This window comes from Nannobrachium achirus, assembly GCF_963921795.1.
Source record: "Nannobrachium achirus genome assembly, chromosome: 2".
Lineage (NCBI taxonomy): Eukaryota > Metazoa > Chordata > Actinopteri > Myctophiformes > Myctophidae > Nannobrachium > Nannobrachium achirus.
The window spans coordinates 27,643,639-27,662,961 of NC_137811.1; the positions used below are offsets into that span (position 1 = coordinate 27,643,639).

Below are 19,323 nucleotides of genomic sequence, written 5' to 3' on the forward strand. Positions count from 1 at the left end.
TTTACTGACTGACTGACAACTTAAGGCCCATTCCCATTGGACCAGATAAACAGATACAAAAAATTATGTCTCCATTCTGTGACAGATATTTTGTACATGTGCACTTACTTACAGTATTTTTTTTATTTTCTTTTACACTTTAATGCACCAGAAAAATATATTTCTTTTAAAAAAGAACCTCCACTTGATCTAACATATTTTTGAGCAACATCTGGCTTTGTCCGGTTCCCATACTGGTGGGAAAAACATGTTTGAAAATGTCCGGGCCCTAAAGTTAACTAAAGCATGGCCTACATCTGGCCTAGATATCCGCTAGCTACAGCTATTTTCAGCAAGAGCTTTCTCCACAATAGCAGAACACTGACAAGACGCAAGCATAGTGGCCCTGAGGGACCCTGCTCAACCTTATGGAGTTTAAGTGGTTATGGGCCATGTTGGAAAGAAATGGGACCTCTTCCTTACTTCCTCTCCGTCACAGGTCTCACCAATGACACAAATTAAGGCTCTGTTCCATTCTGGTCAAACAGAGTAATGCCTCATTCACACTACAGATATATAGTTGAACGTTTAGCTTGGTAATTCAATGTAATCTCAATGGAAACCAGCTTTAAAGCTTTCAAAGCTTTGTTTGGAGCATCTCCTGCATCTTTAAAGCTGGTTTCCATTGAGATTACATTGAATTACCAAGCAAAACGTTCAATTATATATCTGTAGTGTGAATGAGGCATAAGGGTGTTGATATTGTGCATGTTGGCTCACTGCATGGAAAGACTCTGCTACAGTGGGTCTCAACCAACACCAACAGAACTTTGGTTCAAGAACTTGTTCCGTTCTAGATCCTTGGAACCTTCGAACTGGTTAAGAATTAGTCAGGGTAAAAAGAACATGCAGAACCAGTTCAAACCTGGTGGAAAAGGGGCCAAGTTGTGTGGTCCAGGGACCCTCATGGTTCTAATTCCCACCTTACTGGTGCGTAACTATGAGAGTGTACAAATGGAACCAATGCCCCATTTGTACTAATACACTCTCAGAGTTAAAGGTTTGAATACCATTTGTACTTATACACTCTCAGAGTTAAAGGTTTGAATACCATTTGTACTAATACACTCTCAGAGTTAAAGGTTTGAATACCATTTGTACTAATACACTCTTAGAGTTAAAGGTTTGAATACCATTGTGCTACACTACAGTATGTAACAGAGTCCTGTGAAGGAAGTAAGAAAGAGGCCCAATTTGTTTCCCATATGGCTGCTGTACACAGAGCTGATTGAGCTGAACCATCTAATTATTAGATCTGATGTCCAAGGTGTTCAGCAAAGGCAAGGTGGTTGTTCAAGTTTAATTTGATGTGTCGCAACAGTGAAATCATAATGCACCATTTAAAATGGATAAGACACAACATAGTGGTGGGCAGCAGGACAAAGACATTTTCACAACAAATTGTATTGTATATATAAGAATAATAAAATAACACATTGTTAATATACCACAGAATATGTGAAAGGAAATGTGAGAGACAATCTTCAAGAACAGTGTTGTTTTTTTGTTTTTGTTTTTTTGCTGTGAGCATTAGTGATACGGTTCTACTACAGGCCTATTCAAAACTGGAATTAAAACAAAAAAACTAAAAAAAAACATGATATTCACTTTAACACACTTTCACAAAAAAGAAAAGAAAAGAAAAAAAGTGAACAGGCTGATGAATGTTAACATTACCAGAAACAAAAGTCTCTGTGGAGTGGAAACCTCTCATATGTCTTCTGGTCAGACTGAATTAAATACACATGACCAGTGGTTCCCAAACTTTTAAACTCAAGAAGACCCAAAAGAGAAATCGAGCAAACTAATTCTCCTTATTATTATCTTTTTACATTGATTTATGGAAATTACATTAATTTCATTTTAGTTATTAAATGATTTTGAAAAATGTTGGAATTGCTTTTAATTGATGAAAAGTTGTGATTTTCTTTTTTAAACATTTTAAAATATTTTGGAAATAATATATTATACATTATATTTTAATGTAGGAAACGTTGTTGCTTAGCTTTTGCTATTTGCCATACAATGAAGTACCGGTATATAGGGCTAATTCAGGTAATGTTACATCAGGTCACTTGAAGTGGTTAATTTCTTTTACGTAAACCCTGGTGTTTTCTATTACGAGACTGCGGAGGGTCAAAGAGTGGAGAAGGGTTTTTTATGTTGTTGTCAGTTGATCTGGTTTCATTCTTTCACATCTTCATCCACGTCCACTGCTGATATCTGGGGAATTTTCCGGGAATTTGAGGGAGAAGAAGACTTGTCTTCTTCAAAAACATCATCCTCCATACCTTCCTCTATGGGCTTCATCGTCGAGGTCTTTGTGCTCGGGGACTTTTCTAGGAGAAAGGGAGAAGACACATGTGGTGCTCAGCTCTAAACCACCACTCTGAAAGCCGGTAAACATTCATGGACGTACAGGGAGAAAATGCACCTTTCAGGTTCCAAGACAGAGGAAAAGTCATTAGGTCAGAGAGTAGAAGACAAACGTTCATCCACAATACAGTACCAAAACAGTCCAAACCTTAAAGGAGTAGTTAACCCCCAAAATGTCATTTTTTTCTATTGATTAGTCATGCCATGGAGACTTGAGTTCAATAATATTATTTTGTATTTTTTTGCATTCCTAAGACAAATAATTGATTATAGTAAATTTACGCCCATTGATTCTGGATGGGAACCCAAAAGCATGGCCCTGGATGGGGACTCAAATGCATGGCACTGGATGGGGACCTAAATAAGGTCCTGGATTCTGACCCAAATGCATCTGGGTCAGAATCAATGTAATGACCCTTGATTAAGGGTCAAGGGTCATTACATTTCCCCCCATTGATTCTCACCCAAATGTATTTTGGTCCCCATCCAGGGCCTTGTATTTGGGTCCCCCCAATGGGGGTACATTTACTATAATATATATACAGGTATATAGTCTTAGGAATGCAACGATTACAAGAAAATATTATTGAACTCAAGTCTCCATGGCATGACTAATCAATAGGAAAAAAAAGTAATTTTGGGGGTGAACTACTCCTTTAACATGTTATTATTACCAGTGGTGGACAAAGTACTTGAGTCAAAGTATGCATACTGCCGGTCAAATATTATTGCTCAGTCAAATTTGTACGGGATTTTTTTTTTTTTTTTTTTTAAGTAAATGCTTTAAAAACCAAACTTGAGTGAATACTCAAGTATTATTTTGTGGACTGGACTTTAAGGACAGATAGGCCTACTCAAGTACTCAAGTTGATGTACTTTGTTACCGTCCACCACAGGTTATCACAGTGGTATATGAAAGACACGAGAGTAGACACAGTCAGACATTGATTCCAGTGTGCATTCTCTTGTGATTACGGAGGGGTGTATATAGACGTGAGAAAACAGTGTGCATACGGAGGGGTGTATCGATGTGAGAAGACAAATACTATGGTAGAAGTCAAACAATGCTCTCTGAATGCTTGTCCTGGTTCCAGATATGCAATTTTCACTGATGGCTTCTGCATTTTTCTCTCCACCAAAGCGTGAACAACAACCCAGACAGCCACTTTGCCCCACATAAATGGAAGCCATTAGTCTGGTCCAAGAGGTATCTTCAACAGCGATCTGCTGCAAGTGGTTTTGATCAATAATTATGTAAGATAAACATTGTGAGTAAAAGCAGCCCAAATGTTTAACTTTTAAGTTTCTCATTCAAATGCACATTCCACTTTCCATGTTACGTGGAGCCCTGAAACTACTGTATACATCAATGCTTCTCAACCTTTTCAGGCCGCAACGCCCAAAATAATCATATTTTATCTGGGGACCCCCCCACTCTGACAAGCACTTGGAAATGTAGGAGTTGAGGCATTACATTTTGCTAAACCCAGTTCCATTGTGAAATTAGAATGAACAGATATTTTCAAAATGTCTGCCTCTGATATATTCGCCAATTTCGCCAATGTTAAACTCTGGGGGTCCCGACCCGCAGAGAAGCACTGGTATAGACAGAGGGCACGCTTTGAATGAGTGCTGCATCTACAGCCAATGTCAGCCATAATAATAAACGGATGCACGTCATTTAAATGTTAAAATGGCACACCAGGTTACAGGAGGAGCACTCATTTTAGAGCAGGGAGAAGAGAGAGAGAGAGAGAGTTTTCAGGGGGGTTAAATGCTCTACGTCGAGCTGGTTTGAAGGTTTGAAGGTTGCATACAGTAGTGAGGCGGAGGCGGTGGGGAGGGGTCAATTCTACGGGGATAATGTGGGGGGGGTATGGAGTGTTGGGGTGTGAGGTGTTGAGGTATAGAGCACCGAAGTCTGGCGTCATTTACACATCTTACATGGGTAGCGTATGTTTTCCCCCCATTCTTTTATTTGTATACATCGCGTCAAATAAGAACTGTGTTCCACAAATAGACAAATGATCCTGGCAGGTTTGACTCTTTCATATGGATATGAGGAATCAACTGACGGCGAGAAAGCGCTAATGTTAATTAGTTGGATTTCCGTGAGAAACAAACTGTATCAAATATGAGTGACTGACTATCGTAAACGATACAGAGCCAACTCTCCGAACAATATCGCAGAGACAGTTTGTTTATTTTTGGACCACAATGCTTAAATGAGACTATTCTTAAAATTATGTTATTCTCCATATAGGGAGAAACCTCCGCGACCCAGGTATGAGCGAGTGACGCCAGGACATCGGTACTCCATGGAGGGGTAGGTATAGGAGATAAAATAAATGTTCTTACACCCCTGTCAGGGAATGGCTCAATCTGAGGGAGTAAGCTGAGTCATGGCTGGAGGAGGAGGGATATAGGAGGAACAGCGTCAGTGAAAGGCTTAGATGACACAAACTACGAAAAAACTACAACGTATATCCCGTTAGGAAACACACTCATTTCACTCCCTTGCTTGGAGATGAGATCTGAAGAGGAGTGTGACAGTTAATATTAATTGAATTGATCGATTTTGACATCGATAATTGGTAATTTATTAAAATAATCTATATCTATTTTGGGCATGTCATTATAGTTGAAAACTTGAATTGAATAAATACATTGAATATAGTGAAACAAGCTCAAAGCGTGCCTCGACGTGAGCTTTTAAATCTGCTATTTTCAAATGTTTACATGACACCGCTGTGCGACAATATATAAAATAACATTTCAAGTCCTTAATCGAATCGTTGATATAGTAGTTTTTTTTTATGTCAAATAATAAAAATAATAAAAATTAAGATAGTTAAAGCCCTATTGTAGATCTGAAAGAATCTATAGAAGACACAGGTCCCAACAAAAAATTCTGATAAAAGTGGACCAACCGAAATGGCTTGCCACCATATGTCTTACATCATACAGTAAATGCGGTATCTTTCATTAATAGATTATAGATTTGCATGATATTCAATATGCAAGGAGACACATTTTGTTTCCAGACAGGGCTGTGGATTTCTACTGAAATGTAGTGCCAGGGTCAGGGGCGTCACAAGGGGTAGGAAAGTGGGACTGAGTTACAGTACTAGGGCCCAAGGTGGAGGGGCCCTAGTAACTTTAGCTATTGAAAAATAGCAGATATACAAGCTCACAGCGCGGCACCAAGTGCCGCGCTGCGAGCTTGTAGATCTGCTATTTTTGAAAAGTAGTGAAAATGTGCGCAAATCTTTGAATATATGTATTTTTTAAGTGAACATTTGTAACTCAAATTTTGCTTCTGGGGGGTCCCTGGAACTAAATATTTTGAGATGGGGGGTCCTTCACTTGAAAAAGTTTGAGCAACACTGACATGGAAACATAGGTTTCTTGCACACATTTTCACATTTCTTTTCAAAAATAGCAGATCTACAAGGTTGCAGCGCGGCACTCGGTGCCGCGCTGTGAGCTTGTATATCTGCTATTTTTCAATAGTTAACATTCATGGGGGGCCCACAGTCAATCCTTGTACCCAGGGCCCAGAATTTGGTGTGACGCCCCTGAGAGGAGGAATTGATTGGCAAACGGGATGAGACACTCAAGGAGTTTGTTTAATGTACTGTACATCTGTACTGTAAGCCCTGTGTTTGTAAAGGAAGGTTGCGATGAGGGGTTGAATTATTTTAATGTTTTTGGGGAAAGACGCATTGAGACGTTACCTGGGGCATGTTGTGAAATGAAATATACAATTTATACAAATCAATCGTCATCAGGTTAGAATACGCATGAAAGCTAAATGTTAATGACACAAAAGCTGGGCAGCTAATTCAGCATGTAGGGAGTCACTTCCAGGTAATAATAACCTCAGCTTAAACCACGTGTACACCCTTATGTGCATCTGTAAATGACTGTATTCAGACATTGTACAATTCATTTGGTGGTAGAGGAACACGATGAACCGAACTCCTGAATGGGACATTTCTAAAATAACAAGAAATTGCTTTTTTGGAAAGGTCAGGCCGGAATTCTCATGACAGTACCGAATGAGCAGCTATTTCACAAGGTAGCTCGGCTTCGGTTTGGCCCATTAATCGAGGACATGCAGAATCCTAATTGTTAATTTAACTTGAGTGTACATATTTGGTTCCATTCATACACTCTCAGACCAAATGCATTATGGATTACTGTGTAGTGTAGCAGAATGGTCACGGGAGGGTTCATCTTTCCTAGATCAGTGTTAAGACAGGCTTTACAAACACTCAAACTGCTACAGTACATCGTTCCTGTTGGGTGTAAACCTCATTATGTTCAAAACATTTTCTTTTTTTTTTTTTTTATATTTCAGATCTACAAGCTTTAAACGCATGTGTTTCGCGCTTGCATATGTGCTATTGTATTAAACCTTAGTGTGACGCTGTAATATGATGAACTACGGCATTAATTTACAAAAAACAACACAAAGAGTTGCAATATGGAGATAAGAGGTTTCTGTCCCGACAGCAATGAAATCGTTACTGTCGGGAAGAAACCTTGTATCTCCAAGTTTCACATTAGTATGTTTTCTTTTTCTCGTAAAATAGAGTTCTGCTTCATCATACAAGGCTGTCGCACAAGACTAGCGAAAACAGCAGATCTACAAGCACACAATGCCTCGCGATGCGAGGCGTTGTGTGCTATCCACCTGTTTCCGCGAGAATCTACTGTAGCATTATTTGCGGGACACTTCCGGTTAACAGCAGACATACAAGCTCACGTCGCGTCGCAGATGCAACCGTTGTGAGCTTGTAGATCACCTGCACATTATGCGCAATGCACGATGGGATGTTGGAAAGTTGTGGATAGATCTGCTGTTTTCACTATAGTTTAAATCGTTTTTAAAATGATAAAATACAAAACGAACGGTTTTGGACATACAAGGTTTCCGCCCGACAACAACGATGTGTGTGCTGCAGCACCAGCGCTACCACGGCAACGTGTCGGCCCTGCCGATGACTTACGGAGTGAGGAGCCGGTGGAGCCTCCGCGCAGGATCTGGTTGAGAACGTCGTCGGTGTCGCCGGTGCTCGCCATGCTGTTCCTCATCTGCATCATGGACAGCTGGGAACACAGGCTGGGCTGGCGGTCCATCTTCTTCACCGCCTGCGGTGTGGCCAGGAACGTGCAGAAAATGTTACAGAGGCAAGGGCCTTTTGGTGGAAAATAGCAGACCTCCAAGCTCACAATGCGTCGCGCAGCGGCGGTCGGCTATTTTCGATGCTTGGATTCTACACAGAGAGGGCAATTCTTTCAACATAGGATGCATTCAAGTTCAGGAGAGTTTGGACGAGTCAATTCTCTTGAATGCTGCCTTCGGATATGGCATGGAAAGGGGGCATTTGCATTTCCTTCACCATAGTGAAAACTGCTTCCATGGTCTGGAGAGGGAACCTTTTTACAGGCAGATAAAAGGGCGGGGGCTCAAGCCCCCCTTTGATGTACTAAAGTATTGGTATGGTCGGAAATGTACTGAAAGTACATATGTAGAGTATGTAATCCCATTTCACAAATGTATACAAATCTTTTGAAAAAGGCAGATCTACAAGCTCACAGTGTATCGCATCTCGACACATTCTGAGCTTATTAGATCTGCTATTTTCAAATGCCCCCTCAGTCATTTCATCCTGGAGCCGAGCCTGCCGTTAAGGTCGGTTTTTTAAGGGTCCATTTATGGGTGCATTTTTACATCGTCATCATCAATCATCGTTAGCATCGTTAGCATCATTATGCTCATCATGACAGTAATCCTTAATCAGTTTAGGCAGATTTAATTTTTTCAATACTGTAACAATTTTGTTCACTTCCTTAATTTTCTAATGGCCAGATGCTCTCAGGGTAGAACTATTTTCCTCATCATGTATCTTTAAAGAAGTAGTTCTCCCAAAGAATGACGTATTTCTATTATCATTTACTGTGATGAGTTGAATACAGGGAGAATTTCCGTTTGTATATATTCTTTTACAATGAACGAAGAATCTAAAAAGTCTCCATTCTTAAATTCTTAAATTAAATTCTTAAATTGAATACATTTATTTTGGGAGTGAACTACTACTGCGCTTTAAGCATTAAGCATCAAAGCACTTCATGAGTATGATTTGTTAATATTAAAGCACTATGTAACTTCCCTATTCTACCCTGGATTTGATCCCAGGTCTCCTGTGCAAGTGATGAATTTCCTTTACTACTGAGCTAATAGAGCCTGCCTGCTTGCTCTGGGGAGAAATTAAATGTTTGACCTTGAGGTCAAACATTGTGTCAACTCAGAAACAGGATCATAATGGTTGTCCAATGAAAAGCAGAGAGACCAAATACAACCACCTGAATGGTATAAGTTATATTGTATTAACATACTCCGAACTCAGAGATACAAGAAATCACCAATCCCATACATGTGCAGAGCTGCAGACTCTTAAACGATAGTGGATTTTAGGTCTGTGATTTAGGCCAGGGGTTTTCAAAGTGGGTGACTGGGCACCCTAGGGTGCCGCGACGGCAGTCCAGGGGTGCTGCGAGATCATTTGATAATATTTGGAATTTTTTTGGACACTTGAAGAAATATTTAGTATCATTTTAAACTTGAAGTACAAAGTTATTTTCAGTCAGTTCTAACCAAAATGGCTATTATCTCAACGCAACATAATCACTAAAATCTCTGTCGCACAAAACTAGTGAAAACAGCCGATCTACAAGCACACAACGCCTCGCATCGCGAGGCGTTGTGTGCTTGTAGATCTGCTGTTTTCACTAGTTTAGTACATTTTATAGATGATACAAAAAGAAAGGTTTTGGACATACAAGGTTTCCACCTGACAAAGACGATATTCTATACCGGTATACATTTAAGGTGCTGGGAGTGAAAATTATAATGTAGGGGTGCCTCGGATTAAAAAAGTATTTATAGGGTGCCCTGAGAAAAAAAAAATTGGGAACCCCTGATTTAGGCTATTCCGATTTTTAGACAGCCAATTGCATTTTTTAGATTTGAAGTTTTATATTGTAATCAGTGAAACAAAGCTCTGTGTTTTAATGGCTCCTGTCTTTAAACCTGTGACCACCTGGATAAACATAAACACATACTCTGCCATACAGATTGGACAAAACTAAATGTTGTTCGCTAAAAATATAATACATAACAGAGCGTTAAGTGTGATATTCCCATTTACTCAAACCGCAACGCTGAACCCACCTTGTCGCTGAGTGTGGGGTCGTTGAGAGAGTACAGTTTGTTGGTGATGTCTTTGCCAATCAGATACCTGAACACTTCGTTCAGGAAGGTGTCAGACTCCAGGAAGTAGGTCAGCCTCTCCCGGGACCAACACAGGAACTTGCAGTTCTCCTCTGCCATGATGGTCACCTGTCAATCGGCCGTGTGACAGTGTTGTTGTCAAGACGACAAACAAACAAACAAAAATCCTAAGCAAAGCAAAACTAGCACCTTTGCAATAACGCAAATGAGAAAACAATAGAGCCCGATCAGGCAATTCAGTCAACACCCATCCAAGCGTTTTTTGTACTATGTCTGAATAAATTTACAGATGCATATAAGGGTGTAAACGTGGTTTAAGCTGAGGTTATTATTACCTAGAAGAGCCTCCCTACATTCAGATCTTATTAAGACACTCGCTTATTTCAAGGATCAATTTAGCTTTTTAATGTTCCCCTGCTTCCTTCTTTTTATGTAATTGTTTTTATGATCTTTCTACTTTGTGTGTAAACTACTTTGAGTAGCATTGTACGTATGACAGGTGCTATTTAAATAAAGATCATTATCATTATCATGATCTGATTGTTGTTTCCATGCGATCCGACCCTGATCCCATACCTGAAACTTCTCTCCTCTGTGCATCTCGGTTGACCTGAACTCTGGGGAGTCGATGAAGGCGTTGGTGTAGATGTTGTGAAGGAAATGACCTCGGTATGACACCTTCATCCTGTAAGGCAACACATTGTCAATCTTCTCATTTTTTGTAATATCTCTGGGACCCCAATCTTGTTCTTCATATAGTTAGCCTGTGACATGAGTTATGTAGGACATCAGTCATCTATGACCTATCTATTATGCATGACTCCTAATCAGGGCACAGTTTCAGCACGACCACAGCCCCCCAATGACTTCCATTAAAAAATGAGAGATATTTCTGTGGCCAATGGCACAGAATTACACAAACACCCAGACAGACACGCATGCATGCATGCATGTACGCACGCACAGGTCTCACAAACAAATACATGAATTAACACTGATTAATCTGCTTGAACATGATTATCCCATGGAATGACGTTTAAAGCCAACATCTAAAGGAAGATGAGGGGGTGAACTCTGACTGACATAATACAACGACTTAATTCAGAGAGATTTATACGTACTTTCCTTTGAGGAGAATGCTCAGCCGCTCATCCACTGAGGTCTTGTCTTCGGCTGCGTACACCTGACCTTTCTTCAGGGTCTGGATGGTGCAGAACTGACCCGTAAGCCTCTGGAACAGGGCCTCTCGCACGTGGAGAGGTTCAAACATCCGCTTGTACACCGACCTCAGCTCCCTGTCGATCTTAATCTGACAGACAAACAGAGGGCGTTAACCCTGCCGTCCCTATTTTTGGTCATTTTAGGCATAATTGTTCTCAAATAGATTAGACCTATTTAACAACATAAACCCTGCTACCCCTATTGTGGGCATGTCATAGAATCATAATTCACCCTTTGTCAAGTCCCGCCCATTGTCCTGCCCCTCTCCACACCCATTGGTTGCTGTGTCTTGGTGGGACATTCAGTGGGACATTCCATCCACTGCCATGTTAATTCAGTTGCTTCATATTGTTATTCTGTGGGCTCAATTCTAATTTCAAACTTTGTTTCAGTCAATTGGAGCTGCTCAGTGGCAGCATAGTGAATCAGCATGTTTTTAAATGTTTTTATTTCTCCAAAAATTATGTTTTAGCTAATTCAACATAAAAAAGGCGGGACAAGGCAGATAGAGCCTGCTGGTTGGTCAGTCAGGGACCAACCAGGAGGCTAACAAAGGGTGAATTGCCAAACATTCTGTGGAAATTGGCAAACCTTTGTTGAAGAAACTGGGTATGGAGGGGAAAAAGAGGGGAACAAGTATCCAGACCCCTGTGGGTCCCTCACACCCATTGCTACAACACGTATAAGTATAATTCAACACGTATAATTCTGACTTAACCACTTAAATGAGCATCTGTGCTCACCTAATTTCCCTGGTTAAATAAAGGACAAAAAAAGGAGAGTTTTGGTGCAGAAGGAAACAAGGAGGGACCAAATATAGACCCCTGGCCCTGGAGGAACCCTGCATGGTCAACAAAGAATATATGGTTTAAGTGGCTAAGAGATTCTTTCCTTTTTTGGAATGTGTTTGTAACCTACTTTTAAGCGCACATTCAGTGTGTTTTAGTAAATATGCAAAAGAGCTCTATGGAGAGTAGATGGTACTACATACAGGACCTCCTATACCTCATTATGAGAAAGCTTTGTTCTCATTCTGTCAGCTCTAACTACTGAGATTCCCCTGGCAACGGCCATGGATGCCATACTGAAAGATCCGCATCTCATTCAGGTACAGACGGACCGACCCCGGGGCAGCGAGCTACTTACTTCCAGAGACAGGCATGAAAAATGAATGAAAATGTAAAAATAACATCCCCAACCTCACTCAAAGGTGAGCCTTTCCAATTAGGTGACACGCTTGGCTACTACTCTGAATATAAAACCGAAAATATATGAGCTGTGCGGATATGAAAGCCTGTCCATGCATCCAAATGCACGGCTCACTGGTCTGCGTTTGATTTGTACACAAAGGAAGATGCCAGTTCTTGTGGAATGAGAGCCTGCAGTCCACGTACATTCAAATGCACAACTCACTGGTCTGCGCTTGTACACGAGGAAGAAGAGGTGCATGAAGTTGACCAGCAGGAAAACCACGTTCCACACCATCACGTCCAGGTTGCATCTGTAGAGCGCCGCCCAGGCGATAAACAGAGAGCATCCTGTCAGAGCAAAGGAGAGGGTTTGAAAACAGGATGACTAATTCCAACTATACAGTACATGTATAACACAGTTAAATCCTGATTGTATTCTGACAACTATTCCACAGTCTCTTAAGTAGAAGCTGTCATCTGTTTGTCATTTCCGTTCACGGAAATTTACATTTTATTCTAAAATGTTCATTTATAATAAGCAGTAAACTATATACTCTATGCTATGTTTGTATTGTCTGTTTGTACTGTAATTTGTTTTGTTTTTAACTTATTAACTGTTATCTGTATGAGGACCTCAGCGGAAATAAGTCTCACGACCTTTCTGCGTAATCCTCGAATTGCTGTATTGTATTGTATTTTACTGCTTTTCAAATAAAATCAATCAATCAATCAAATGCTTCAATAATTTTTATTTGCTGTGTATTAGGACAAATCTGAGCGACGAAACGAAGCAGAAGTGGAGAGGAGTTTTGAATTTTTAAATATTTCAAATAGTCGATATACAAGCTCAAAACATGTCAATGTAGATCGGCTATTTTCACTATTGAATTTTTTTTTCTTCAAAATAGTAAAAAAGAAGTGGTAAAGCAGCGCGCAAGATAGGGCCTCCCGGGACTTTACTGTTGCAGTGCAAAGTTGGGCTCTGCTAGGCGATGTCTGAAATCAATTTTCAATTTAAATTTATATTCAAGCGTTTAACAGAGGCAATTATCCAGAGCGACAAGTGAGAGGTCAGAGTAAGTGGTATGAACCCTGGACAACAAACAACAAGGTAAATTGTGCCGTAAAAGTGGAGCGCAAAGAAAACAATTTAGTGCTTCAAAGAAACTAGGATACAAGGTAAACATCAAACTTAGCATCTGCATAAAACAGAGCTTGTAGACAATATTGAGCTTGTAGATTTTCACAATATTTATCTGTGGAACGGAGTCAAACCACATTGAATGCCTCAACTCCTACAGTACATTCTACAGTATACATGTGCTTGTCAGGGTGTCAGTCCCCAGTTATATATCATATTTGTCCCCAGCAAATATGATTGTTTTGGGGGAGGTCGCACACATGGGTGGATATATTTTCCAAATATGGAGATGACTGATATCATACATGTTTGACGTCATAGACATCATCGTTGAGAACGCTGAGCTTGTCACGTCATCATTGTGATGTCAGAACACGTCAGCTATATCCTTCTGCTGAGCTGGTCAAGTCATCGTTGTGAAGTCAGAACAGGTCAGTGCAAATGAATTCTCTCTTGGCCATATATGGAGCGTGACATGAGTGTGACATGACATGAGACGTGACTCATGCACACACGCATGCACAGGAGCTGCAGGTTTGCATAGTTAATGCAGCCTACAGTCGCAATAACAAAACCCATCTGCATGCATGGTAGGTATGTTTTTTAGACATGTAAACCTAACTGGTGCAAGTGTTAAACTAACAATTTATACCTACTGTAAATGTGTCATATTGTGAGTTAAAGTGGTTTGACAACAACATTCAATGAACATTTGTTGGGTATTACAATTTCATATTAGCTTATCATTGTCAAGATTCAACTAAAGGACCATAAATGCTCGCATTGATTTATGGCTCTAAAAGCTGCTATTCAATGAGAAATCAAATATATATTTTCACTGTGCTGTTATGTCTTGTCAGTTATGTATCTTTCTTTCAAAGACAAAGAAAAACGATAATAAAAGAAATTCCTTAAAATAAAGGATTATAGTACTCATAGTACTACTAGTAACAAGGACCTTCAAAACAACAGAGGCTTGTCGTCAATGTCACTGGCCTGTTGAAGTAGGTTGAGCGGTATGGGGCTCAGTGGCAACATCAAGTGGCTTGTGATAAATTTAGCATTCCATAGTAGCACGGGCGGCCGCTAATATCGGTCGTCCTTTAATTCACAATCGGCGAGGAATGCCATGAGCAGATGTCAGTGTGGTGGGCAGCAGGGACGTGCAGAGAATGTTAGAGAGGCAGTGGCTGAAATCTCTAAAAGGGCCTTTGGGTGAAAATATCGAAAATAGACGACCTCCAAGTTGCGACGCGTTGTGAGCTAGGAGGTCGGCTATTTTCGATGCTTGATAACCACACTGAACTAACCATTATCAAGTCAATACTGAAGATGTGGCGTAAGGCATGTATTTTATATTCTATTTCTATACAATTCTTTCAACATAAGATGCGGCATTCAAGTTCAGGAGGGTTTGGACAAGGCAATTCTCTTGAATGCTGCCTTCAGGTATGGCATGCAAAGAGGGCATTTGCATTTCTTTCACCATAGTAAAAAAATGCATTCATGGTCTAGAGCAGGGGCTTTCAAAGTGTGTGACAGGGCACCCTGGGGTGCTGTGACAGCAGTCCAGGGGTGCCGCGAGATAATTTGATAATATTTGGAATTTATTTGGACACTTTTTTTTAGTACACAGTTATTTTCAGTCAGTTCTTAACAAAATGTCTATTATCTCAATGTTTTCTTCGCAACATAATCGCTAAAATATCTTATAAATATAAGGTGCTGGGAGTGAAAATTGCGAATATAATGTAGGGGTGCCTCGGATGAAAAGAATAGGGGTGCCCTGAGGCGAAAAAGTTAGGGAACCCCTGGTCTAGAGAGGGCACTTTTTACAGACGGGTAAACAAAGGGCAGGGGCTCGAGCCCCCTTTGACGTCTACGTGTGCACGTGCCTGGTGGACAGAGGGACCGACCTGTCAACAGCAGCAGGCGCAGCAGGATCATGTGCAGGCCCAGGGTGGTGGGGATGACCAGGCCCAGCAGCAGGGACAGGTTGCCCAGGTGGAAGAGGACGTGGTGGGCCCCCTCCCACTCCTCGCACACCGTGGCGTTCATCATGTGCTCCCCCAGACCCCCTCCTCCTCCTCCCCCACCTCCCCCAGGTACGGCTGACATGGCCGAGTGCAGCGGAGCCAGGGTGCTGAAGAACATGGTGGAGATCTCCGGGGGAGCGGCGGCAGACATCCTGTCGGCAGCGTTTTGTGTGTCACCTTCAACAGAACAAGACAAGATGGAAGGACAAGACGTACAGCGTTTCTGGGTGCCTGCGTGAAGACTAACATAGCTTTGCCCTCATTATTCAGCTATTTTCTTTTTTTTATTATTAAAGGAGTAGTGACTTTTTTTTCTATTGATTACTCATGCCATGGAGACTTGAGTTCAATAATAATGTTTTGTATTTTTCGCATTCCTAAGACAACAATTTGATTTCAGTAAATTTACTGCAATTGATTCCGGATGGGGACCCAAATGCAAACAATGTGGGTAAATTTATTGTGATGACACGTTTGTCTTAGGAATGCGACTAAAACAAAAAAATATTATTGAACTCAAGTCTCCATGGCATGAGTAATCATTAGGAAAAAAAAGTCATTTTGGGGGTGAACTAATCCTTTAAAGCTCATGTGCATATTGTTATTGAATGTCAGCTGTCTTGTGCTGTTTTGTTTTTATTGTATGAAGTGTCATATTTGGCTCATGGCTGAAATAAACTATAACTATAACTACAGTAACCTATAACTAATAACTATTTAACTATATCTACAACTATATAAGTGTTGTTTCATGGCCATTTTGAGCATGCAATTGCAACTCTTTACTCATGTCATAAAATCTATGTTTTGCAATTGATAGTTGTTTGTAATAACCTCATGCCTATTGTATAGTATTGTGTGTGTGTGTGTGTGTGTGTGTGTGTGTGTGTGTGTGTGTGTGTGTGTGTGTGTATATATGTGTGTGTGTGTGTGTGTGTGTGTGTGTGTGTGTGTGTGTGTGTGTGTGTATATATATATATATATATATATATATATATATATATATATATATATATATATATATATATAGGCTACTGTATATATGGCTTGCACATGGAAACCTACACTATACATGATGATTTAGCCTAATATCAAAACATTTACAATTAAACCATATGCCCGTGCAACAAAACAAAACAACATTTAGTGATTGCTTTCATCTGCCACTGGTCACAATACAAATGCTGGTCATCGGTTGATGGGCTACAACAACAGAACAGTTTAGAGTTGACAGCAGACTTGACAGACAGAGTGCAGGGTTTGCTTGTTTGCAACGGAAAGAAATAGCAGTGGCATGTTATTATTAGGCCTCCTGCAAGAGTGGGATTAATTCCGAAACCCATAACTTTCTGACTTCTATCAAACTATATACGGAGAGGAAAAAGATTAAACTTACCGTTTTAGCAGCAGGCGATAATGTAAATATGTGCGGAGAACAGATCAACGACTCGAGTAGACTTCAATAGAGAGCATTGAGATGAGACCGTTGCGTCCGGTCTAAACGCACGCTAGTGTCTGTGCGTGTGTGCGAGCAGGGGGCTGTACAGTGTGAGACGCGCATTCCAGCGAGCTGACAGGCATCGACTAAAATGGTCAAAGAGTCGAGGGGGCCACGAGAAGCCCCGCATCTGCGATGCCCAAAGCACTCCAGCAGGGGGTAGTAAAAATCAACACTGTAAAGCAGCAGTGGTGGGAAAGGTAGGCTACTCAAATGTTTTGTAAAACTGTAAAAGTATCAATAGGCCTACTGCAATATAGAAATATTCTTTTACAAGTAAAGTCTGGAATTAAAAGTAAAAGTACAAAAGTATTGGTATCAAATTGTACTTAAAGGAGTAGGTCACCCCCAAAATGTCATTTTTCCCATTGATTACTCATGGTGTTTTACAAATACAAAAATCCATGTCATGAGTAATCAATAGAAAGAAAAAAAACATCTTGGGGGTTAACTACTCCTTTAAAGCACCAAAAGTAAAAGTACAAAATGTGAAATAACAAATGTAGCCTACAATTGGCTATTTTCAAATAGCGAGTGTGCCAGCGCCTACGTCATTTGTAGTCCTTAGCGGCCATTTCTTGGGTAAAAACACAGGTGTTTCAATGTTTGATTGCATAGAACTAATGCTATAGTCTAATCAGAACACCTGTGTAAGGTTGTGTTTACCCAAGAAATGGCCGCTCTTAGAACTACATTTGGCACACCCTATAGGGCTAATGTGCTTAATATGTGCTTTGTAATATTTATATCTGCAAAGTAAATACAGTTTTCAAAAACATTGTAGTGGAGTAGGCCTAAAGGTAGCCTACCGACCGTATTTGGATCCGATATATAGCCTAGTGGAGACTGTGGAGTAGAATAAAAAGTATTGGAAATACTCCAGTAAAGTAAAAGAACCTCAAAATTGCACTTAAAGAGTTCACCCCATGCAAAAACGACATATTTTCTATTGATTATTTTGTAGGCCTATTTGTCGCATTCCTAAGACAAAAAGGCCCTGGATGGGTAACCAAATGCATTTGTGTGAGAATCAGTGGGTAAATTTACTTGACCCAATGACCCTTGACCCTAAATTTACCCCCCATGATTCTGACCCAAATGCATTTGGGTCCCCATCCAGGCCCATGCTTTTGGGTCACCATCCAGAATCAATGGGGGTACAATTACTTTTTTTCTTCTTAGAAATGCAACAAATACATTTTTTTCTCCATGGTGTGACTAATCAATAGAAAAAAAGTCATTTTGGGGGTGAACTACTTCTTTAAGTAGGCCTACCTACAGTAGCCTACTTTAGTCAATGTACTTTACACCGCTGCTGTAAAGTACTGAGGGTGTGTTTGCAAATAACTCAAGAAAGAGTACACAACTTTTTGGTTCCATTTTGTTGTCCTCGAGTTGAACACTAGGGATTTTACTAATGTAGCCTAGATGTTATTAGGTTCTCACACACTATAGGCCTACAGAAACCAACAGACAACAAACAGTGTGACTCATTAGCCTCCTTCAAGACCGCCATAAAACAGCACCTGTCTGCAATTTGAAACTGGTCCTAGAAAAGTCAACTAAGCTTAAAACACTAGGAACTGTTTACTGTAGGCTGGCTATACAGTGTATTCTATAACTCATGTCTTGTTTATTATACGTCTTTAAATGTCTTGATGAATTGAATACAGGACCACAATGGAAAGTCACCAGGACATTTTGTCTTGTGACTGTTGTCCTCGCATCACTGTAAAATCATACCATTGTACTACAAACTGTTAAAAGTATTCAATCGAAAACTGGGAAATAGTCTAGTGGTCTATACAAGGGGTTTTCAAAGTGGGTGACGGGGCACCCTGGGGTGCCGTGATGGCAGTCCAGGGGTGCCGCGAGACACCTTGATAATATTTAGAATTTATTTGGACACATATCAACATATATTTTCATAATTTTTAACTTGAAGTATAAGTTATTTTTAGTCAGTTCTAACAAAAATGGCTATAATCTCAATGTTTTCCTCACAACATAATGGCTAAAATATGCCCTACTGTACTTATAAGGTATAACTCAGACTCTTCAGCTCAAACGTCAAGTCAGGTCAACATGTACGGATCAGAGACGTGGAGGACAACAAAGATCACAACGATGAAGGTACAAACATTCATCTGCCTGAGGAGGATCCTGCAGCATCCACTGGCCAGACACCATTAGTAATAACGATCTTTGGCAGACAGCGCCACCAGTAGAGGAGGAGATTAAGAGAAGGTGGGGATGGATCGGCCACACACTCCGGAAACCCATTACCAGCATCACAAGACAAGCCCTTAAGGCACAAGAAAGAGGGGAAGGCCAAAGAACACCTGACGCAGGGACCTTGAGACTGACATCAAGCAGTGTGGACTGACATGGAAAGAAATGGAAAAGAAGGCCCAGGATAGAGGACTCTGGCGGACTGTGATCAACGGCCTATGCTCCATGAAAAGGAGCAGTATAAGTAAGTAATAAGTAAGTACTTATAAAGCCCGGATCATAGTCGGGTC

The 19,323-nt window shown here is 40.5% G+C and overlaps 1 protein-coding gene across 1 annotated transcript; it reads right to left on the reverse strand.

Annotated features, from left to right (window-relative positions):
- Positions 1–1,413: 1,413 nt before the first annotated feature.
- Positions 1,414–15,454, reverse strand: popdc1 (popeye domain cAMP effector 1; the record flags this gene model as incomplete). The annotated part of the gene is made up of 7 exons (XM_080740730.1): positions 1,414–2,378; positions 7,431–7,572; positions 9,656–9,823; positions 10,292–10,400; positions 10,837–11,024; positions 12,350–12,474; positions 15,184–15,454. The coding sequence occupies 7 exons, from the start codon at positions 15,452–15,454 to the stop codon at positions 2,224–2,226; spliced, it is 1,158 nt and encodes a 385-aa protein (XP_080596856.1). The 3' UTR covers positions 1,414–2,223.
- Positions 15,455–19,323: the final 3,869 nt, after the last annotated feature.